The 24,655-nt window shown below is 42.5% G+C and overlaps 1 protein-coding gene across 13 annotated transcripts in view; it reads left to right on the forward strand.

Annotated features, from left to right (window-relative positions):
• CIT (citron rho-interacting serine/threonine kinase) overlaps nucleotides 1–24,655 on the forward strand; it is a 186,158-nt gene that overhangs the window by 33,876 nt on the left and 127,627 nt on the right. For all 13 annotated transcript variants that reach the window (XM_021073540.1, XM_021073541.1, XM_021073543.1 and 10 more), the window contains exons 7-9: nucleotides 495–588; nucleotides 7,346–7,549; nucleotides 9,025–9,178. In XM_021073540.1, the coding sequence (XP_020929199.1) occupies nucleotides 495–588; nucleotides 7,346–7,549; nucleotides 9,025–9,178 (452 nt within the window). The remainder of the gene's footprint in view (nucleotides 1–494; nucleotides 589–7,345; nucleotides 7,550–9,024; nucleotides 9,179–24,655) is intronic.

Raw genomic sequence — 24,655 nt, forward strand, 5'->3', positions numbered from 1 at the left:
ATCTGGTGTTTTATGCACATCTGGGAATGTTGTGGGAATGGAATGATGGTTAGACTGGGAACCCCAAAATCCCGAATGGCATCTAAGTTTTTCCATTGACTAGATGGATGACTTTGGGCAAATCTCCTAGCTGCTTTTGGCCTTTGTTTTCCTAATGCTAATGTGTGTCTCTAGGAGAAATAATCCATCTGATAACATGTATTCATTCCATTTCCTTATCTGCTTCCCTTCCCCCCCTCCCTTCCTTCCTTTCATCCTTCCTTCTTTCCTCTCTCTTCCTCTCTCCCCTCCCTCCCTTCTTTTCTTCCTCTTTCCTCCTTTTACTGAAATTCGTTTTGCAAAATGCTTATTATGTGGGTCTATTGGTAGGGAGGTCTATATAGCAGAACTACAGCCCCTAAGATTTTTGGCTGAATCAATATCGTAGGTTAGCAGCTGCTTGATGATTGATGCAGAGCTGACGACACTGATTTGTGGACTGGATTTTCTTACAGAGACATCAAGCCTGAGAACATTCTCATCGACCGAACGGGACACATCAAGCTGGTGGACTTTGGATCAGCTGCTAAGATGAACTCAAATAAGATGGTAACAAAATAGAATAAGAGAGCTTAATAGAGGTTATACTGCAGAGTGTTCTGTGGTCCTCAAGTTTGGAAAGTATGGAGCTCCTGTGTGGGTCAGTGGGTTAGAAACCTGACTAGAATCCAGGAGGACTTGGGTTCAATCCCTGGCCTCGCTCAGTGAATTGAGGATCCAGTATTGCCACGAGCTTTGGTGTAGGTCACAGATGTGGCTCAGATCCTGCATTGCTGTGGCTGTGGTGTAGGTTGGCAGCTGCATCTCCGATTCCACCCCTAGCTTGGGAACTTCCATATGCCATGGGTACGGCCCCCTCCACCAAAAAGCAAGATAAGTTTGGAAAGTATGGGATAAAAGTTGAATGATGTTTTGTAGCCTTCATCTGCCAGGATGTGCAGTGATTTCTCTGTGGCTTGGGTGGTGATGGTGACAGAACTATTTTCCAGACTTACTTGACCTGGTACCCTTTTATGTTAAATACCTGTTGATACCGTACAAAACATTTTTAGGAACATTCTTATTGTTTGGTTAAAAATAAGGGAACAATGCTTATTTTTGTGTTTCCCTTCATTTTCCTGGCTTGTTATAGATTGTATTCTATTACATTGTCTTTTTTACTTTAAGTATTTCGATGAAATGTAACCTTATTTATCCCAAATTCTCTATTTCCCATGCAGTGAAATTGAAAGTAATCACCAGAGCATTTGAATGAAGCATTAAGCATTAAGAACCAAGTGCTCAAAATGTCAATTCTAAGTCCTGGACCTTTGGTAAAAATTAAGCTGTATTCCCCATGCTAATAGGAAGGCAAGAGGGTAGCTATTGAGATCGAGAGTGGGAATACTTGAGGAAAATGATGACAAAGTAAAAGAAAATTAGATTCCAAAATCTAATAAAGTTGGTACGTGCTAAAATGTAAATTTTCAAGTCAACTATGCAAAAAATGGTAGGTCTTAGAAAATAATCAACGTAGATTTTGAGACTCATTTATCAGCTAAATCACTTGGTGACCTGGACATATCCTTAGGAACTTGGCCTTTCATTCTTTCTCTAGAAAATACTGATTTTAGTTAAAATGCACAAATTGAGAGGTTAGAGGGGTTGATCTTCAGAATGCTTCCTTGCTCTGAGAGTTTAGTCCTCATAAAGAGCAATACATAGGAGTTCCCGTTGTGGCGCAGTGGTTAATGAATCCGACTAAGAACCATGAGGTTGCAGGTTCAATCCCTGGCCTTGCTCAGTGGGTTGGGATCTGGCGTTGCCGTGAGCCGTGGTGTAGGTTGCAGACGTGTCTCGGATCCCATGTTGCTGTGGCTCTGGTGTATGCCGGTGGCTACAGCTCCGGTTCAACCCCTAGCCTGGGAAACTCCATATGCTGCGGGAGCGGCCCAAGAAATGGCAAAAAGACCAAAAAAAAAAAAAAGAGCAATTTATAAATTGCTTTATTATTTATTTATTTTTGCCATTAAGTTTCTTGGAAGAAAGGTGGGTATTACTAGGTTGATGCTAGGAAAAGGCTCGAGGTTGTGTTAACTTTTTGCATTCTAGCGTTTGGCCTCCCTGTGACAACTTACTTGGATTGGAGTTCAGGCTTTTGGAAAAAACAGGCTGCCTATGTTATCTAAGTCCAGAGTTTTCCAGCCTTACCCCTGGCCCCTGCACCCCATTATGTTCTTATAATCTATTCCATTTGATCATTGATATTAGTAATTAGATCATAGAATCAAAAGTTTTGGGGTGTTTTTTTTTGCTTTTTAGGGCTGCACTTGCAGCTTATGGAAGTTCCCTGGCTAGGGGTTGAATCAGAGCTGCAGCTGCTGGCCCACACCACAGCCACAGCAATGTAGGATCCAAGCTGCATCTGCGACCTATACCATAGCTCACAGCAACGCCAGATCCTTAACCCACTGAGCAAGGCCAGGGATTGAACTCGCAACCTCATGGTCACTAGTCAGATTTGTTTCCACGGCACCACAACGGGAACTCTCAGCATCAAACCATTTTATGTCTTAAAAATGATGTACAATTCAGCATGAAAACTTAGGTATTGAAATTTTTTTTTTTGTCTTTTTTGCCATTTCTTGGGCTGCTCCCACAGCATATGGAGGTTCCCAGGCCAGGGGTCGAGTCAGAGCTGTAGCCACCGGCCTATGCCAGAGCCACAGCAATGCTGGATCCGAGCCATGTCTGCAGCCTACTCCACGGCTCATGGCAACACTGGATCCTTAACCCCCTGAGCAAGGCCAGGGATCGAACCCACAACCTCATGGTTCTTAGTTGGATTCGTTAACCACTGCGCCACGACGGGAACTCTCAAAACTTAGGTATTGAATTTAATGGAATAAAGCACAGGAAAAGTCAAATCATGCGAAGTTTTATCATCTAGGCTTCAAAAACCTATACATTTCATTAGCGACCTTAACAAACTCAGGCATCTAGAAATAAAATGAAGCAGGATACATAGCGCCATTGACATTTTGGTCCAGAGAATTTTTTGTGGTGGAGGGCTGTCCTGTGTGTTGGGGAAAGTTTAGCTGCATCCCTGGCCTCTACCCACTAGATTCCAGTAGCACCCTCCTCTCCAGTGGTGACAGCCAAAAATCATCTCCATTCAGGGCTAACTCTTCCCTGGGGAACAGAATCACCCCTGGGGGAGAACCAGTGCCATAGATTGAGAAGTGTTGGAAAACCTGTTTATTAAAGCCGGCAATATGTGTTTTCGATAAGAAAATCTACTTGGAAAGCTCAATAACATCCAAAGTCGCTGCTTGGTAAATAAATGGGAATGAAGAGGAAGGCCCTACCTCTGCCTCTGGAGTCACCTTCAGAGTCCTTGCTGGAGACACAGGACTTCCATTCATTTCAAATTTCTTCCCTTGCTGCAACTTGCCCTTTTCAGTTCTTCTAATTGTAGCAACCTTCACTTCAGGCGGGGAACCTCCTGGAGGCACTCGGGTTAATTTGCAGCTCAGTGGTCACCCCTGATTATTTTGGTCAGGTAAGCAATGGCACTCAGTCCTACCCCCTGGAGAAATTGTTCCCCCACCACCACCACCAACCTTGGGCTCTTAGGGCCAGAATGTGACAAATAGATGAGAAGGAATTTAAGCAAAGGCCCTTTTGTTATAAAAAGAGCAATACTTGGCAGTCTAGATCAAGTCAAGTATGAATATAAAATTACCTTTTTTTTTTTTTTTTTTGGATTTTTTGATCAGCGGTGGTAGGTGAAATGTGTTTTCTGTAAAAAGAATATTTTATAGGTCTAAAGTAGGTTTTAAAAGTTTTTTGTACTCAAAAATATAATGTGGATATATATACACATATTATAAATATACTGTATATATAGTATAGTATATAAAATATAATTCACACTTGCTGAAATTATTGTATGTTACCCCCAATCCATTCATCCCTTTCCATACCACTGCCACATATTGTCTGTGTATTTTGTGTATTTGTGAAGCTTAGATCTGCCGAGTTTTCCATCCTCCATTGTCTTTACTGAAGCTTGTTAGCTAGAATGTTGCTTTGGAGTGTTTGCACCAAGAAACACAGGTGGACCATACTGTTTGGGGGTTTGCATGTTGAGCTGAGGTTTCATCCACTTTACCTTGTTAAAATCTCAAAGAATGGCAAACAGTTAACAGTTCCAACCTGTCTCACTCAGCTCTCATGAAAGCATTTGTAAGGAGATTATAAATGAAGAGCATTATAGCATGTTAAGTGATAATCACTACCATTTACCAGTTGGAGACCCATAGGAGATAACCCTTTTTGAGATTTATGTAGGAGTGAAAAGATTTTATTACTTTTCCAACAAGAACGTAGTGAATATTTTTTCCCTCTTGTTTCTGCAACTGTATGTTTATGCCTTGGGCGGCTAGGCAGGAAAGTTAGGTTGAAATAGTTTTATGTATAAGCATTTTATGGGAAGGATGTTGGGAGAAGGAAGGCTGGTTTTCTTACCTTCTCATCTGTTTATAAAAGAATCGATTAGATTTTGTAAAGGAATCTGCTAGTTAATCCTTTTCTTTCTTTCTTTTTTTTTTTTTTTAAACCCTCTTTCTCCCCAGATGTGACCGTCTTCTCTGTCGCCTAGTCATTTTATTTTTGTGTCCACCTGAACTGGTATATTTTCTTCCCTGTCAATACAGTGAAGATTAACTCAAGTTTAGTAAAATTGGGGCCTTGTTAGGTTGTGTTTTGCAGGCAGGCTGGGCACCTCTAGTACATGTTCCCACTTTTAATATCTTACCCAGATTAGCTGGCTGTGAATTGTTTCTTGGAGAATTCAGAGGAGAATACAGGTCTCTTGTAAGATCCTTATCAAGATGTGCGAGATTGCGTGTTGAACAAGTTTAAATGTACTTAGAGGTCAGTAGCTAATAGAAACTTGGTAGTCATTAATTGTCATTAAATGTCTTTGTTGGAGTTCCTATTTTGGCTCAGCGCTAACAAACCTGATTAGTATCCATGAGGATGCTGGTTCGATCCCTGGCCTCGCTCAGTGGGTTAAGGATCTGGCATTGCCATGAGCTGTGGTGTAGGTCGCAGACGAAGCTCAGATCCTGCATTGCAGTGGCTGTGGCGTAGGCCAGTGGCTACAGCTCTGATTTGACTCCTAGCCTGGGAACCTCCATATGCTGTGGATGTGGCACTAAAAAGACAAAAATAAATAAATAAATAATGTACGGGCCCCTTTAAAAACACTATTAGACATAAATATGGGCAATTACCTGCTAAAATTAGTTGGCAAAAATTAGTTGGGGAGCTATCTGATTCTCTGGGCTAAGTCTAATCATTAGTTTGAAAAATGAGGCATTGACAGTTGATGTCTTTTGCTGGGTCATGCTGATAAACATGACTAAGTGACCAAGCCCTGGGAACTGCCAGGAAGGAGAACTGAATATTCCCGAACAATCTAGTGTGATGATAAAATAAAACCCATTAAGCACCAACCATGCATTTTGAGGATTGTGTATTAATGGTTCTGCAAAATAACTAGACATAAAAGGTAAATATTTAATCATCGATCCAGTTGGCATTACTAATACGTAGGCAAACCAACATGCTACAGTTTTTCTTCTTCTGATATTTAAAAAATATTTATTATTCATTGTTAGTATTGAGTTTTTGTTTTTTTGCACACACATTAAAAGACAGAAGTCTTGGCTCAGGCTTCCCAACATCAAGGCTCCCTCCCCCTTGACGTAAGCTATTATTAGTTCCTCAAGCTTAAGATGTCCTGACTGACACCAGATATGCTCTCCATTCTCCTCACTTTTGTCCATCAATAAGTACTCTGGGTTTCTTGGGTGGTGTGACCATCTAGCTTTCCCAAGTGTGTGCTGCAGTGGAAGTCCTGTTGCCCAAAGCGATGGCTGGTGTTAAGGGTAACAGGATCGCGCTGCTTTCTGGGTTTAGGGATGGAGAAAAGCCTGTGGCGGACATGAGGGAAGGGATGAAAAGAGAGGGAGTAGGGAGAATGAGTTAGTTTCCTCTAACAATATTGAAATGACAGGCTGGAAGAGCTTGGGTTTTTATCTCTGGGGAAAGAAGACCTCCTAGCATCTTCTAAACATGCACTTTCTTCTCAGTCTCCAATCAAATCAAAGCAAAGCAAACTGACTTTTTGTTATAAAGCCCAGGCTTAAAGATGGGCGGCCATGCATGTAAAATCTCTCAGTTCACTTATGGGCACTTAGTACTCTTTAATGGAGAGGGAGTGTTCTTTTGTACCATGTGGCTCCTGATGTAAGGGAAGCCTTTTGAGATGTAGGCTCTTTGGACAACTGATCAACCCAGTAAGTGACTAGCCTCAGGCTGTCTTTGTTTTGATGGGAAAAAGGTTACAGAGGTGATCCTTAGACTTCAAATTTCATAGCTCAATAAAACTTCAAGACAATGTTGAAGACCAAGTTTGCCAGCTTACTATGGAGTAAGGAATGGAGGTGAGGGGCAAAAAACATACCTCTTTCATCAGCCTCATTTCAAGAAACAAAGGATGTTTAAACACTAAACCAGTCAGAAGGACAAATTCTCAGAAATAAGGACAGTTTTTTAACGGGAATATATCTAGCTTTATGAAAAGACCTCCTACTTTGTCCTGATCCTTCTTTGTCAAGGTCAGGTGCTTACGCATCATAGGATTGGAGGGCTCTTTGTTCCTGAACAGTGTGTGTGTGGGACACACCCACAGGAACAGGAGTTGGAGTGAGGAAAGTGAACTCATCAACATTTGATCTATGGTAGAAGTTACTTAGCACTTGTTGCCCTGTGGGTGGGCCAAAGCAGGGATGTTGACTCCAGATGTTTAAACTGCAGATACCTCGACACATGTTTGCAATATTGTGTTGCCAGCTAACTCTCAGTTTTTTTAAATAAGGGGTAGATTGATCTTTTAGATTCATTGTTAGATATTGTTATCATTTTGCTGTTTTCCTAAGACAAGTCCAGTTTTCATGTCAGTAAGGTTTATCAGGACAGACCCCTTCTGTTCCAGGAATATATCCAGCTCTCATTTGTGTAGCCAAATGGTCTACATCAACAACTCTGGCCTCTTTGCCTTTGAATTATATTATGTGCTTTTTTTTTTTTTTTTAGTAAATCATTTGCATTTCCTGATGCTGTGCCACTTGACAGAAGGTTCAAGTGCCTGGGAGAATAGTAATCAGTGGCAAATCAGCTTATGTCTGAATTGTGGTTCTTGGCAATCTATTTGAGGATAATTGAAAATTTGCTCCTTTTATTTATGGGTTTCCAGGTGAATGCCAAACTCCCGGTTGGGACCCCAGATTACATGGCCCCTGAAGTGCTGACTGTGATGAATGGGGATGGAAAAGGTGCCTATGGCCTAGACTGTGATTGGTGGTCAGTGGGAGTTATTGCTTATGAGATGGTTTATGGAAGGTCCCCATTCACTGAGGGAACCTCAGCCAGAACCTTCAATAACATCATGAATTTCCAGGTAAGGAGCCATTATTAGATTTTGAAGTAACATTGGGAAATGTCATTTAAAAATTGTGTGAATGGACGTTTGTAATGTAAACCAGCAATTCTGGGGCATAACAATAGCAAATACTTTCTATAGCACTCACTTTGTGCCAAAAAAATGCTTCTAAATGCTTTATTAATTGTATTATATTGACTCCCAGCTGCCAGTAATTGTAAGCCCATTCCATCACCTTTATGTACCATTAAAAAGGAGAAACTGCTGCCAATTAACAGTATTTCATTGATTATAAAATATGTTTTGATTTCAGTGCTGTTAAATGTGAGTAAAATGAGAGTCTTAGAACTGATGAAAATAGTTCATTAACTTGGCTAATCCTCAGTCTTGTGAGTTGGACATTATTATTTTCATTTTGCAGATGAGGAAACCAAAGCACAGAGTGGTTAAGTAACTTACCCAAAATAGCACAGGCAATTTGGCTTTGAAATCTGTTCTCTTAATACTATGCTGTACTGCTTCTTACTACCACTTAGTGCCACAGCTAGTGGCACTAAGTGGTAGTAAAATTCAGTGATGTTATGGATTAGAAATAGAGTAATAGATACATAGAGTGAAACTTATTTTCTAATAGCTATATTTGCCACTACATTAAGCCCATTTCTTAAGGGCATGATAAATACCCATGTTTTAGTTTCAACCAGAAGGAAAGAATTTATTTCACAAGTTTTTGTATCTTACCCAATTTCATCTTCCTGGGATGCTTAACATGCATTTTTCTATGTATAATACGTATTTTATAGTCTTAATACATATCTAGATTATTTGTTATTCTTGCATCTCTTTCTGAGTTCAAGTTTCCCCTGAGATAATGCCTGTGGCTCACTTGTCTCCTTTATTTCCATCCATTCATTCAGTAATGAGCCAATCTCAGGCACTGTTAGGTACCAGGTTTGGAATAATGGGCAAGGAGGAGAAAGACCCTTTCTGCCTTCTTTCTCCATCATCACGTGGAAATCAAAATACACCATGTACGTGCAAAAGCAGGGTGCAGAGGGAGCATGAAGGAGGGTCTGAGAGGAAGGGAGGGAAGAGGGGATTGGGTTGAGAAGGGCCATCTGGGCAGAGAGAACAGTGTGATTTGTTCAGGAAGCTTTAAATAGCTCATCATTGTTGGATAGCAGAGATCGGCGAGGTGGGGAGCAGAGCTGGATGAGATGGAAGAGAGGAGCAGGGATCAGGTCATGAAGGATATTGAACCCTTGCAACCGAGCTAGGCCTATTGATGTGAACAGGCCCTTTATTTTGGGAACATGCCTTTGGTCCAAAGTTAAAAGTGCACAAAACGTCCTTCTTGGAAAAAAAAAACAACAAAAAAAACCCACCAAAATCTTATATATGAGAAAAATCCTCTTTTAACTTTGAGACAGGAGAAGCTGAATTTGTTAAGGGAATAATTATTTTATTTTATTCCCTTTTATTTTTTGGAATAGCGGTTTTTGAAGTTTCCAGATGACCCCAAAGTTAGCAGTGAATTGCTTGATCTGATCCAAAGTTTATTGTGTGGCCAGAAAGAGAGACTGAAGTTTGAAGGCCTTTGCTGTCATCCTTTCTTCTCTAAAATCGACTGGAATAACATTCGTAACTGTAAGTAGAGCCGTGTGCCTTCGGTTCTGGTGTTGGGATTAAGAAACACTTGAGAATGATCTGAAAGTATCCTGGCTCACAGGAGCTGGTATAAATTATGTAAATAAGGGTTTTAATTACCTATAGGACTAGAAAAGGGTAATGTTTCTAGTAATATTTGTACTTCAACATTGTTTGCATGGAACTGGGTCATCTATCAAACACTGTGTGTGGCCTTTGGAATATTATCTCTCTGTACAATAGAGGTACAGGTGGATAGAGTTTGAAACTTGTCACTTGATTTGACAGAATTTCTTGTCAGTAGAAAAGTAGGCCCAGGTATTTCATTCACAGATGAGGAAAAAGACTCAGATATTAGGCGAAGTGCCAGGCTTCCTCTGCTAATGACCAAGCCTGCGCTAAAGCCGTAAATGCCTTGCTGCATTTGTTTGTTTCCCTCTAAGATATTTGTCTTTGCTCACAAGCTTGTAAAATCTATAATGCATGTGCCCAGACATGGCTTTGTTATCAATTAGTGTGAACTAAATTCATTAGAAAACAAAGCCCTGATTTATTATCAGCAAAACCAAAATGCTTGGTTTTTTACAAATTGGTGATTTTTTTTTTTTCTTTTAACCTTTTTTATTCTTGGATGCGTTGTTGATTGAATGTGGTCTGATGACCTGACTGAGTGATTTTAAGTGTAGATTTGAGCCATTTGGCCTGGTCGAGTGTATGCTTTATTTTTGGTGATGAGGTGAGGTAGGGAAATGGTATCCATTTCTGGGTGTCCAAACCAGAGTTCTAGTTGGAGCAGTCTTGTAATTATAACCTCTTGCACCTTCCGTTGGAATGTACAGGTTGGATTAAGATCCAGTATTTCCAGCTCAAAGCCATTTCGAGGGTTTCCTCTAAGCCCCTGCCAAAATATTTAAGGAAGCCGTATTTCCTTAAATCTCTCCTAGCAGTTAATGTTTTTCTTCTCAGCGCCAGATTACTGTTTTTCAAATCTTTAGGTATCAACCCCCAAACCTCCAAGGTTTAGAACTTTGAGTATGTGAGTGTGTGTTCGCACACATGGCATGGAAGTTCCCAGGCTAGGAGTCAAATTGGAGCTGCAGCTGCTGAGCTATACCACAGCCAGGGTAATGCTGGATCTGAGCCTCATCTGTGACCTACACCAGAGCTCAAGGCAACACCAGATCCTTAAGCCACTGAGTAAGGCCAGGGATCCAACCTGCGTCCTTGTGGATAAAAGTTGGCTTCGTTAGCACTGAGCCAGTATGGGAACTCTAAAGTTCAGAGCTTTTAACCAACAATATGTTTTTAGTGTGGTTTTCTTTTTTTGCCTTTTTTTTTTTTTTTTTTCTTTTTCCTCTTTTTGGGACCACACCAGTGGCATGTGGAAGTTCCCAAGCTAAGGGTCGATTTGGAGCTGTAGCTGCCAATCTGTGCCACAGCCACAGCTAGTCCAGATCCGAGGTGCATTTGTGACCACCACAGCTCACAGCAACACTGGATCCTGAACCCACTGAGCAAAGCCAGGGATAGAACCTGCCTCCTCATGGATACTAGTCAGATGCATTTCCACTGAGCCACAAAGGGAACTCCTTCCTTTTTTAGTTTTGGAAAGATTTGTACAATTTCTTTTCAGTGCTGCTCAAATACTGAATCTTTTCTTGCATTACCTTTTTATCTCTGTGATCATCTTGAATAATGAATTTTTTTATGTGTGCCCTTGCTGATTACATGTAACAAGATATCTCTACTCAGGTCAGTCAGTGAATGGTGGTTAATTGCCCGAGTAACTTTATTTTGTGTTTTGGTAAAACTTGATGTTGCTTTTGGTCTTGTGTCAGAATTCCCAGATTTTTGTTTTAGTCTTTTCTTCTCAGGCAGTTTGTAAGTTTTAGGCTTATTGAGCTTCCAAGGCTAAGTACTGTTGTGTAAATCACGTACTGCCCGGGGAGGGTACATGTTGGGGTAGACTGTGGCCTGTGCTGTCCATCCCGAGGCTGGTGTTTTGGAAGGTCATGTTTATCCTGGGGATGAGATGACCCTGTGATGGGTTACTACATCCTTGGTCATCTTCATACTTGCTGCCTTCACCCTTGACTCGCTGCGTCTTCGGCGCCTCTGCTTAACTTTTCTGTATGCTAATAAATATCCACTTAGTTTTTCCTTATTTTTAACATGTTTCTCCCCTCCCACACCCAAGTCATAGCAGGGAATTCTACTCACCTAGCTGAATCCTGATTCCTTTTTTTTTTTTTTGTCTTTTTTTGTCTTTTTTTTTGTTGTTGTTGTTGCTATTTCTTGGGCCGCTCCTGCGGCATATGGAGGTTCCCAGGCTAGGGGTTGAATCGGAGCTGTAGCCACCGGCCTACGCCAGAGCCACAGCAACGCGGGATCCGAGCCGCGTCTGCAACCTACACCACAGCTCACGGCAACGCCGGATCGTTAACCCACTGAGCAAGGGCAGGGACCGAACCCACAACCTCATGGTTCCTAGTCGGATTCGTTAACCACTGCGCCACGACGGGAACTCCCTGATTCCTTTTTTAAATTTATTTTTTAAAATGAAAGTTGTACAGGAGTTCCCATTGTGGCACAGTGGAAATGAATGCGACTAGGAACCATGAAGTTGCAGGTTCTATCTCTGGCCTCCCTGAGTGGGTTAAGGATCTGGTGTTGCGGTGAGCTATGGTGTAGGTCGAAGACGCGGCTCGGCATAGGCCGGCAGCAACAGCTCTGCTTATACCCCTAGCCTGGGAACCTCCATGTGCTGCAGGTGTGGCCCTAAAAAAAGCAAAAAGAAAAGAAAAGAAAATTGTATATATTTAAGGTGTATACTGTGATGATTTGATACACATGGGGGAATGACTACTATAGACAAACTAATTAACACCTTCATCTCACAGAGTTTCCTCCCTCCTTCCTTCTTTCCTCCCTGCTTTCTTCCTCCCTCTCTTCCTTTCATTCCTACCTTTTTTTTTTTTAATTTTTTTTATTTTCCCACTGTACAGCAAGGGGGTCAGGTTATCCTTACATGTATACATTGCAATTACAGTTTTTTCTTTCCTTCTTTCGTGAGAGCACCTGAAATCTACTCTCTTAACGTATTTTCAGTGCTCCATACAGTATTAGGCATAGTCACCATACTGTACATTAGATCTCTAGGACTTACTCATCATCCCACTTTTCCTCTTTGAGCAGCATCTCCCCATTTCCTCCCATCTCCCCATCCCTGGTTACCATTTTCTATTCTGTGCTTCTTTGTATTTGAGATTCCACATGTAAGTGAGGTCATGTCATTTTTTTCTTTCCGTGCCCATCCTATTTTCCTTAGCAGCATGACCTCCAGCTTCCTCCACATTGTTGCAAATGGCAGAATTTTTACTCTTTTTTTTTTAAGTCTGAGTGATACTCCATCACATATGTATAAATATCCATTCATCCATTGACAGAACTTAGGTTTTTTCCATGTCTTTGCTACTGCGGATAAAGCTGCCATGAATGTGGGAGCACAGATGGCTCTTGGAGGTACTGATTTTATTTTCTTCGGGTGTATACCCAGAAGAGGGATTCCTAGATCACATGGTAGTTCCATTTTTAGTTTTTTGAGCAACCTCTGTGCTTTTCCATAGTGGCTGGACCAATTTATCTTCTTACCAACCATGGACAAAGATACTCTTTTCTCCATATCTTCACCAACACTGACGACTTTGTCTTTTTGATGATAGCCATCCTAACAGGTGTGAGGTGATAGCTCGAGGTGGTTCTGATTTTTCATTTTCATGATTAGTGATGTTGAGCACTTTTTCATACCCCTGTTGGTCATTTGTATGTCTTTGTCTTTTCATATCTTTTGTCCTGAATCCTGATTCTAAAACTAACAGAAACTCTTGATGCTTTTTATTTTCCAACTCCCAATGGAGAGGTTCTGAAGAGTCATGAAATACATTTGCCTAAAAAATTCTTTTTTCTTTTAATTTTCATAAACATCTTACTTTGGAATAATAGCAGATTTGTAGAAAAGTTGCAAAAATAGGACAGAGAGTTCCCATTTATCCTTCTTCCAGTTTCCTTGAATGTTAGCATCTTACATAACAGTGTCGCACTTGTCAAAATAAGGAGAGTATTGGTGCATTGCTATTAATTAAACTTCATACTTTATTCTGATTTCACCAGTTTCTCCACTCAGGTCCCTTTTCTGTTCCAGGAATCAATCCAGGATACCACACTGCAATTAGAATGTTTGTCTTTGAGGGGTCTAATCATGACCCAGACCCCTGGTGTAGCTCAGACAGTGGGTGGGATCTCCACTGAGGACTAGTAGGGCTTTTTCCTCAAGGCTCCAAGGTGTCCTCGACTACATAGGGAGCTATGGTGTTAACCTCAGTGGCTCCTAGCAGATTTTCCTCTTTTTCACCAACCTCTGATCCCTGTGTATTTGCAATCAACTCTGGATTCTGTGATTGAAAACATTGCTGGGCTCCATGCTATTTGAGCTATTTTCTAACTAGGTAATGCTAACAGAAATTATGCCTTTGTCCAGTCCTGTTCTTCATAAATACACATTGAGTGATTTTCATCAACCAAAGCACTTGAAGTCATTAGGTTTCCCAAGTTCATGGTTGCTGCTCAAATGCCTTGTGGTTCCAAGCTATTGAATATTTCCACTTTCTATGCATAGGATTGTCCCTTGATGAAAGCACTGTTAGTCTTTCTGCTATTTCACCCCTCATTCTTCTTTTTTCTTGTTGTAACCCATGAAAGGAAATACTCCTTAACACAGCAGGTAATAATCTTCTGAAACTCATTATCTCAAGAGGTTGGCCTGGCAGAATCTACATGTAATTTAAGAAGGGTCTGAACAAATTTATAAGTGACAGAATTGGGAGAGAAACTGGGACATGCCTTGGCTTTGACCCCTGAAGTCAGATGGAGCATCTGTGCCTTCCTGGATCCTGCCCCTGGGAGCTGCTGTGAGCAACACCCCACGACCCAGGAATCTGACCTGGTTCAGGAATGTTGATTCTCCCAGCAAATCAAGAGCTCTCTGCTGAGTTCCTGCCACACTCATGGGTCACCGTGTACCTTTCACCCTGATTACCAGCCTCACATGATCAGAAAGAAGTTTGAATTTTTAGCTGCTTCTTACTGTCATTATTTCAAGGCTGCTTCCCAAGTTTCAGTAGGGGGCTTCTTTTTACTTTTATTTTTTATGGCTGCACCCATGGCATATGGAAGTTCATGGCCTAGGAGTCAAATTGGACCTGCGGCTACCAGCCTACACCACAGCCACAGCAATGCCAGATCCTTTAACCCACTGAGTGAGGCCAGGGATCAGACTGTATCCTCATGGATACTAGTTGGGTTCTTCCCAGCAGGGGGCTTCTTAAGTGTACTAGCTGCCCTGGACTATGTGATTCTAGTGGTGTTTCAGATACTGGGCAGGAGTCTGATCGTACCCCCCATGCTCACCCCCTGCCCGCCTGATTATCTGGGCTTCTGGAAAGCTGAAGCTAGTCCACACCCTCCTCTTTCATGCCTTTGGGATTAGGCCTACATTTCCTGGCATTACAAACCTGGTCCTGTAAATGGGACAGTTTTACTGTTTGCTATGCCCTTCTACTCACATCTTGTAAAACAACTTACCCTGAAGGCACAGGGATGTCACCAGAACCAGCATGCATGCCCCTCTCATCCAAGACTGCCATGTCTTAACAGTGAGAAATGCATAATGAGAGTGCTCCATTAGGAACTGTTTCGTAGAACATCTGTGGCTAATGCTCTAGAGAATTTTGTCTCTTGCTCATGACAGGGCATCTCCTCTTGAATCGTCTTCCTTTTACTCTTCTCAGAAAGGCATGGTTCTTTCAAAGTTATCCTCAGTGTCCAGGTCCTCGGCATTTGTTGGCAGAGAGTACATTTCATTTCGATCTGGTCGTGACTCAGTGGTGGTCCCATGCCCCTCAGCCCTGAAATAGCCCCCTGCCAAAAGGTCTCTGTCATTGATCATTGTGCACTATTTGGCCCTGATGGTGAATCCACAGTTGCACAGTCCTGTGACTGCTCCATAAACCTGAGGGATGCTAGCCTTTGGTTTAAAGGAAAGGGGTTCTCTTTTGTAAATAGGATCATTTGTGCCATATTTTATTTTTTTATTTTTATTTGTCTTTTCTAGGGCTGTACTTGTGGTATATGGAGGTTCCCAGGCTAGGGGTCTATCATAACTGTAGCCACCAGCCTACGCCAGAGCCACAGCAACGGGGGATCCGAACCACGTCTGCAACCTACACCACAGCTCATGGCAACACCAGATCCTTAACTCACTGAGCAAGGCCACGGGTCAAACCTGAAACCTTATGGTTCCTAGTCGGATTCGTTAACCACTGAACCACCATGGAAACTCGCATTTGTGCCATATTTTAGATTCCACATATAAATGATGTCATATGGCATTTGCCTTTCTCTTTCTGCCTTTCTTCACTTACCAGGAGAATCTCTAGTTGCTGCAAATGACATTATTTTGTCCTTTTTTATGGCTGAGTAGTATTCCATTGTACATATGTACCACATCTTCTTTTTTTTTTTTTTTTTGGTCTTTTTGTCTTTGTTGTTGTTGTTGCTGTTTCTTGGGCCGCTCCTGCGGCATATGGAGGTTCCCAGGCTAGGGGTCGAATCGGAGCTGTAGCCACCGGCCTACGCCAGAGCCACAGCAACGCGGGATCCGAGCCGCGTCTGCAACCTACACCACAGCTCACGGCAACGCCGGATCGTTAACCCACTGAGCAAGGGCAGGGACCGAACACGCAACCTCATGGTTCCTAGTTGGATTTGTTAACCACTGCGCCACAACAGGAACTCCTACCACATCTTCTTAATCCATTCATCTGTCAGTGGACATTTAGGTTGTTTGCATGTCTTGGCTATTGTGAATAGTGCTGCAATGAGATGCAAACTGTTAAATTCAGAATGGATAAGCAGTGAGGTCCTATAGCACAGGGAACTATATCCAATCTCTTGGGGTAGAACATGATGGAAGATAGTATGAGAAAAAGAACATAGATATATATATGTGTGTGTGTGCGTAAGACTTGGTCACTATGCTGTACAGCAAAAATTGACACAACACTGTAAATCAACCATACTCTAATAAAAATAAAATTTAAAAAAAAGGGAAGGGATTCTTTGGCTTCCTAGCCTCAGGTGAAATTTTTACACATTATTGTGTGTAGAAATCAGCACCACGAGACTCAGTGACTCTTTGCTCTAGTCCCGTAGTCTCATAGGATATATCTGTTCCGACCACCAGATATTTAAGTTTATTACTCTATGTTACTTCAAAACAATTCAGAGTAAGGATTATTGTACCCATTCTACAGAGAAGGGCACTGAGGTAACTTGTTTCAGCACGTGAGAGAGAGAGTCTAGATTTGGGTTGAGGTCTGGGTGATTCCTAGAGCTCATGCTCTCTCTACAATACCATGCACACCTCAGCATAAGTAATTGTTGTCCATAATGTCTGTGATGCTGACAAGTAGCAAACCACTGCTTAATCTCTGCATCTCTTTGTCTATTCAAGCACATTTGGAATTGGAGGTTTTTGTTTTGTTTTTTTTGTCTTTCTAGGGCCATACCTGAGGCACATGGAATTTTCCCTGGCTTGGGGTCAGATTGGAGCTGCAGCTGCCGGCCTACACCACAGCCACAGCAATGTGGGATCCAAGCCTTGTCTGTGACCTACACCACAGCTCATGGCAATGTTGGATCCTTAACTCACTGAGTGAGGCCGGGGATCGAACTCTTATTCTCATGGATACTAGTTGGATTTGTTTCCGCTCTGCCACAACGGGAATTCCCTGGGGGTCGTTTTGAGTCTTTAAGATTCATCATGATATTTGAGTATATACAAAATGCTAAGTGCTGTGTTAGGTGCTGAAGCTCTCTTGATGAGCAAATTTGGACCCAACCCTGCCTTCAGGGAAAAACCTACAGTCTAAGCTCTCGGTCCCTTGCTTATGTAGAGCTGTAGTCCTCTTTGAATTGCCATACCTCAAAATGGTAGAAAGTTTAATGCTTAGTAAGTTAGCCACTGGCCACTTAACCACATATACTTGATCTTTTTATAGTTGTCTTCTAAGCAATTTTTTTTGGTTGACGTATACTTAATGTACAGCGTCGTGTTAGTTTCTGGTGTACAGCAAAGTGATTTGGTTATACATATTCTTTTTCGTTATAGTTTATTACAGGATAGTGAATATAGTTCCCTGTGTTGTACAGTAGGACTTGTTGTTTACCTATTTTATATAGTGTGTATCTGCTAATCCCAAACTCCTAATTTATCCCTTCCCCACCCCCTTTCCCTTGGGTAGCCATAGTTTTTCTCACATATGCTTAATCTTAAACAGAAGGTGGGCCATGACCCAGTGACCCCTTCTCCATATGCAGCATCCCGTTCCTTCCATTGATTTATCCCCCTCCCCTGCCTCAGATCTAGCTTGCGAAAGGGTGCTGTTGGATCAATGACCCATTTCCAAAATCATGATTTATAGTCCTAAGGTGAATTGAGAGGACCTGATTCATGTTTTGTTTATTCGAGGTTACGTGGTTTCTCAGCCTTGGCACCATTGACATTTAGGATTGACTTATTACTTGCTTGAGGACTGCTGTGTGAATTACAGGATGTTTAGCAGCACCCCTGGCCTTTGCCCACAGATGCCAGTAGCACTCTTTCCCCTGTGACAACCCCAAATGTCTCTAGACATTTGCCCAGGGTCCCTTGGGAGGGGGAGGCATAGCTGCTCCTAGTTGAGAACTTGTTTTAGGAGAACTGGTCAGATTGTTGCCAGGAGAGAGGAGATTAGAATAACCAGAGTCCCTCAGGACTGCCCTTGCTAACAAGCAGTGGAACCAAGGTCTGGGGTGGGTGGGACCTTGCTGCGTCAGGTGTGGTCCATGGACCAACAGCATCAGCATCATCGACATCACTTGAGACCTTGTTAGAGATGCAGAGATACAGGCTCCCCCCACCCTCCGCCCCAGACCTGAGTCAGAAGCTGCACTCTAATAAGATCCCTAGGAAGAAGACGCCTGTGTGTAGCATTTGTGACGTCCTGTAAGAGGAGAAAATGAGGTCTGTCAGCCTAAGAGTTTCTCGCTCGACTTTGTATGGCCCTCCTTGTTTGGTCCTCTGGGCTCAGGGTCAGGAGAGACAGCTTTCTGGCTAAGGACTTCCATGGGGAGATGCAACTGCCTGGAAATGCTAGATTGCTGGCTCCGCTTTTGAGAAATTGTAAGCATTTCTTTCAGATGGACTTTAGCTCATTCATATCTTTCAAGATGGTGATTTAGGAGTTCCCATTGTAGCTCAGGGGTAATGAACCCCACCAGTGTCCATGAGGATGGGGGGTTGATTCCCGGCCCCACTCAGTGGGTTAAGGATCTGGCCTTGCTGTGGCTGTGTTGTAGGCCAGCAGCTACAGCTCTGATTCTACCCCCAGCCTGGGAACCTCCATATGTTGCAGGTGCGACCCTAAAAAGAAAAAAAAAAGGGGGGGGGTAGTTCAAGTTAATCTCTTACCTGCTGAGAGCACACAGGTAGTTGTAAAAAAAAGGCCTTTATGTGACTTCTCCCCTATCCCCCATACCCAGCCCACCAACCCGTCCCATATGTACTTTTTTTTTTTTTTTTTTTTTTTTTTTTTACTTTTTACGGCCACATATGCAGCATAGGGAAGTTACCAGGCTAGGGCTCGAATTGGAGCTGCAGCTGCCAACCTACACCCCAGCCCCAGCAACTACAGATCCAGGCCATATCTGTGACCTACACTGTAGCTCACAGCAACGCTGGATCCTTAGTCAACTTATCGAGGCCAGGGATCCAACCCTCTTCCTCCTGGATGCTAGTCGGGTTCATTACCACTGAGCCACAACGGGAACTTCATATTCACTTTTTAAAATTGAAGTGTAGGAGAGTTCCCGTCGTGGCTCAGTGGTTAACAAATCTGACTAGGAACCACAAGGTTGTGGGTTCAATCCCTGGCCTTGCTCATTGGGTTAAGGATCCGATGTTGCTGTGAGCTGTGGTGTAGGCCGGTGGCTACAGCTGATTCGACCCCTTGCCTGGGAACCTCCATATGCCACAGGAGTGGCCCAAGAATGGCAAAAAGACAAATAAAATAAAATAAAATAAAATTGAAGTATAGTGGATGTATACTATAGTGGTATTGGTTTCAGGTGTCCAGCATAGTGACTGAGTATTTTTGCAGATGATATTCCATTATAGGTTATTATAAGATAATGCATATAACTGTATTTACTTTTAATTAAGGATGGATTACATTTCCTTCACTAACACTTTTGAGGTGTTTATTATATGACAGTGCCCTTTATTGAGTACCTACTGTGTGCCTGGGGCTCTGCAAGGCACAGTATGCATATTATTGTCTTATTTACACCTCTGAAAACCACTGTGAGGCAGATACTGTATTTGGTCTCACAGTACAGAGGAGGATACTGAGGCTTAAGAGGTGAAGCCACTTGGCAGAGGTCATGGACACAGTAGGTGGCAGTGGTGGCAGGAGGCTAACTTGGGCCTGCCTGACTCCAAGTTCACTTGGCTTTTTCAAATTTATTTGAAAAAGCAGTCAGTACAGTCTGTGGTTTAAAAAAAAAAAGTTTAAGCAACACAGAAGGTTAAACAGTGAAAAATGTCCCCTTCCCACCTCATGCCCAGTGTCTCTCCTTAAAGTAAATCGTTCTTGTCAGTTTCTTGTATAACTTTCCAGAATATTCTATACACTGACATAAATACTAGCATAGTCGGTGCTGGTAATGGCATCATTATACTGCCTCCCAAGAATTCAGGAGTTTTTATTGTCGGGCTGGTTTCCTGCATCACTGAAATAAATGAAGAAGAAGTCTTTGTACAACTGCACCATGTTTATGCTTTGAATTGGCTGTCCTGACATTGATTTCTGATGAGCAGTTCTCTGTACTCAATAGAAAACCCCTTATGGTTTTGACATGAATATTTTATTTATTTTGGTGTTCTGCTTTGAGAAAGCATTATCTTAGTAACTTGCACATTTGTGTCTGTGTGTGTGTTTTGGTTTGGGGGCCTTTTTAATGTCTGCATTTTTGGGGCTGTCTATTATTTGAGCAGGTACCTGGCCAGGTTTTATTTTCTTAGCTGGTTCGAGGAAGATGGTGGATGTACTTCTCCATGAGCATTGGTTGGCCTTTAAGTGTATCTCCTTGTTGGACACCCATCCAGTCACTATAGGGGCTGGAGTAAGTGAAGAAGGGGAGCTTGGGGTGTTTGGGGGATCAGCATAGGGGAGAAGAAGGTAGAAGGGCAGAGGGGTGGTATAGTGATGGCAGAAACTTGACTGACTAGACCAAGAGCATGTGGGCATCACCTGCTGAAACCTCAAAGAGGAATAATGAAGACATGTCATCAGTAGCTCTTACAGTCTAAGAGATACCCACGTAAACATTTATGTGTCTGTTGAAGGTTGCTCCTTTTCGTTGTTGTTGTTTGGGTTTTTTGTTTGTTTGTTTGTTTTTTTCTTTTTACAGCCACACCTGTGGTATATGGATGTTCCTGGGCTAGGGGTTGTATCAGAGCTGCAGCTGCCAGCCTATACCACAGCCACAGCAATGCTGGATCTGAGCCATGTCTGCGATTTATACCACAGCTTACGGGCAGTGCTGGATCCTTAACCCACTGAGCCAAGGCCAAGAATCGAACCCCACATCCTCATGGATATTAGTCAGGTTCTTAGTCTGCTGAGCCACCACAAGAAATCCTGTTTGTTTTTTAAGAGTAAGTTATGGGAAGGAGAAAATAGGATAAAAAGAGCTAAATACTTATGGATTAGGATTACAGGATTCCCTCTCTAGTTTGAATTTAGAAGCCACCTCCAGAGACTTTAAAAATATGTGATAGTCTATTTTACTCCAAGATAAATTGAGGTAGCTTTCGTAGGAGATAATTGCAATATTCAAATGATAAAAACAAATAAATGGAGGAATCTGGGTGAAGGGAGTATCAGAGTCAGGAAATAATCAGGTCTAAAGGTGAAAATGAACATGTTCCTGTTAAATTGCTAGATGGGGACGATTGAGGATCCTCAGCCTCCTACTGGCCAAAGCAAAAGGAGAATATGAACAGTTTTAAGAACTACAATTCCATGAAGAAAAAAAAAAAAAAAAAAAATCCAGAGTGGTGTGCTCAGAAAAGACTCAATTTTCTGGTACTGAGCCCTGAGGAATTTCAAGGGTGGGTTCCCCCCAGTGAGACCCCTTGTATTGTGGTGGGCCACACCGCTCTAATTTGTGTCCTGAAGGTCTCTGGTTGACTGCTTCTTGCGGTGTGTCAGCATAAGTCAATGGTGCAGTGCTAAATCCCGTTTCAGAAGATTGTCTTTCTTTTCTTTCCTTCCTTTTTTTTTGGCCTCATCAGAGGCATGCAAAAGTTCCCAGGCCAGGGATTGAACCTGCACCACAACAGTAACCAGCGCTACAGCAGTGAAATGCTGAATCATTAACCCACTAAGCCACCAGGGAACCCCCAGAAAATCATTTCTAAGTGAAGCACATTCATGCCTTTCCTGGGAGAAGATGGGAAATAGGGAAGGGGTTTGTCAGAGAGCCCATGAATTGGAGTCCTCAACCTTTCGATTCTCACTTGTTTGGAAGGTTTTCCAGCAAACATGGAAATGATTTGGCCAAAGATTCGCAATTAGGTTAAACATCTGGGACTCCATTCAGCAGTGGCCTTTCTAGTCAGTTCTGTGAAGGGCGGCGATTGCACTTAGGCTCATTTTCTGAGGGCAAGGCTTGGGTAGAACTAAAGAAGGCAAATGGCAGGATTCACAAGAGATGGAGAGCTGAAGGATGAAGAGTAGGGGTCCAGGTGACCGAGGGTTTGGAAGTGAATTTCAGCGTCTTCACTTCAGAAAAGAAGTGTGGCCGACTCCACTGGTCCCTGGGGATTGAAAGAAAATGATGACATTGAACCACAACATCGGCAAGTTGGGGGCCGAGACCTGCCGCTCCTGTCCTTCAAAATTCTAACAACAGGGAGTTCCTGTCGTGGCGCAGTGGTTAACGAATCCGACTGGGAACCATGAGGTTGCGGGTTTGGTCCCTGCCCTTGCTCAGTGGGTTAACGATCCGGCATTGCCGTGAGCTGTGGTGTAGGTTGCAGACGTGGCTCGGATCCTGCGTTGCTGTGGCTCTGGCGTAGGCTGGCAGCTACAGCTCCGATTTGACCCCTAGCCTGGGAACCTCCATATGCCACTGGAGCAGCCCAAGAAATGGCAAAAAAAAAAAAAATTCTAACAACACACAAAGAACCCATAGCCACAGAGAGACCCAAATAGCCACTTTACTCTTGGCAGGGGGAGCGCTCAAAAACCATTTTTTAAGTTAATTAATTAATTAATTAATTTAATTTTGGTCTTTTGTCTTTTAGGGCCACACCTGTGGTATATGGAGGTTCCCAGGCTAGGGATCGAATCAGAGCTACATCTACCAGCCTACACCACAGCCACAGCCACACTGGATCTGAGCTGCATCTGCAACCTATACCACAGCTCTTGGCAACAATGGATCCTTAACCCACTGAGCAAGGCCAGGGATTGAACCCATGTCTTCATGGATGTTAGTTGGGTTCTCTAACTGCTGAGCCATGACGGGAACTCTTCAAAAACCTTTTAACGTGGGGCCCCAGTGAATTTATTCACCCAAGGAAAATGGTGGGCCTTCTCTCATGGATGGGGGGGCCTTGCCGCATTAGGCTTGATGGATAAGGAGGACAAGAGCTGTCAGCTGGCCGAGTGCCTCCTGAGTCTGGATGTAGACAGTAACATAGGGAACGCTGAAGCCAGTTCTTGCTTTCAGGGCATGGTGACCCTGTCTTCTAGTATAACAGCCAGATGAATGTCCCACTTTGATGACTCAGATTATCTAACTCCTTCTTCCTGGGTGAGGAGTGAGTCAAGGGGTGAGACTAGATGTTTTCATTCATGGAATGAAGGAGCCTGAGTGAAAGCTTCTTAGAAAAGAAGAAAAGACTGGGGGTAAAATGTTGGTTAGAAGCAGCTTTCTTGAGAAGTAATAGATCTGCAATAAGCACATACATTTCAAGTGTCCACTTTAAGTTTTGACATATGTGTATGCCTGGGAAAGCATCACCACACTTTGAGGTAATGAGCATCCATTGTTCTTTTTATGGCCAAGTAATATTCCATTGTATATACATACCACATCTTCTTTATCTGTTCACTTGTCGATAGCCATTTAGGTTGTCTCTGAGTCTTGGCTGTTGTGAATAGTGCTGCTGTGAACATTGGGGTGCATATCTCTTTTTGAATTGTAGTTTTATTCAGATAGATGTCCAGGAGTGGGATTGCTGGATCATATGGTAGTTCTGTTTTTAGTTTCCTCAGAACCCTCTACTTCTGTTCTCCATAGTGGCTACACCATTTTGCATTCCCACCAATAGTGAGGGAAGGTTCCATTTTCTCCAGATCCTCTCCAGCATTTGTTATTTGTAGACTTTGTGATGGCCATTCTGACTGGTGTGAGGTGGTACCTCACTGTAGTTTTGATTTGCATTTCTTTAATAATCAGTGATGGGGAGCATCTTTTCATGTGCCTCTTGGCTATTTGTATGTCATCTTTGGAAAAAGATCTATTGAGATCTTCTCCTATTTTCTGGTCTGGTGGTTTCCAAAAAACTTGATACTAAGCAGCCTGTAGGAACATGGCTTTTGAGAATGGTGAGGCTCAGGTGGAGCACACAACTCCATGGAGATCTTGTATCTGCCACCAGAGAGGAAATCTCCGTAGCTTTTGGCAGTCAGGTCCCAGCATCCTTGAAATTGATTGATTGAAGCATCCTTCAGTAACGCTAACTGCCTTATGCATTTACTTTGAAGACACCATTGTAAAAATTGATCACCAGCCAAATGACATTCCCTTAAAGTCTTTTTATGACCTCTTTTGGGAAGCAAAGATGGATAATTTTTTTATTTACTTAAGTAAATTGAAAACTGGATCTGATTTGTCTTCTTTTTGCATTTTGTATACAGTGTGTTGTGTGGACAAGTTACAATCGATCCTTTCCTACTTGGAGGGGAGAAAGTAGGGAACTTCCTTGAGTCTCTGGAGGATATAATCTATTCACATGGAATGAATTATTTATGTGTATTTAGTAGCTAGCTCTACTTGCCTATCCCCTAATTTATTTCTTGGTTCATTCCCATGAGGTCTCTGATATTGGCTATCTTGCTCTTCTTTTACCACAACCTTTTTTTCTCAGAGTTGTTCTTATCATAAGAGTTGGTCATTGATATTCCTAAAATCTCTACTCTTGTGTCAGTTGTCAGGTTTTTGCCATGTCTCCTGTTAATCCACATCCTCTGTGTTTCTGTTATCACTTTCTTAGTATAGAATTTGTCATGTTAACTATTATAGACT

The sequence above is a fragment of the Sus scrofa genome, chromosome 14 (assembly GCF_000003025.6).
Source record: "Sus scrofa isolate TJ Tabasco breed Duroc chromosome 14, Sscrofa11.1, whole genome shotgun sequence".
In the NCBI taxonomy this organism is placed as follows: Eukaryota; Metazoa; Chordata; class Mammalia; order Artiodactyla; family Suidae; genus Sus; species Sus scrofa.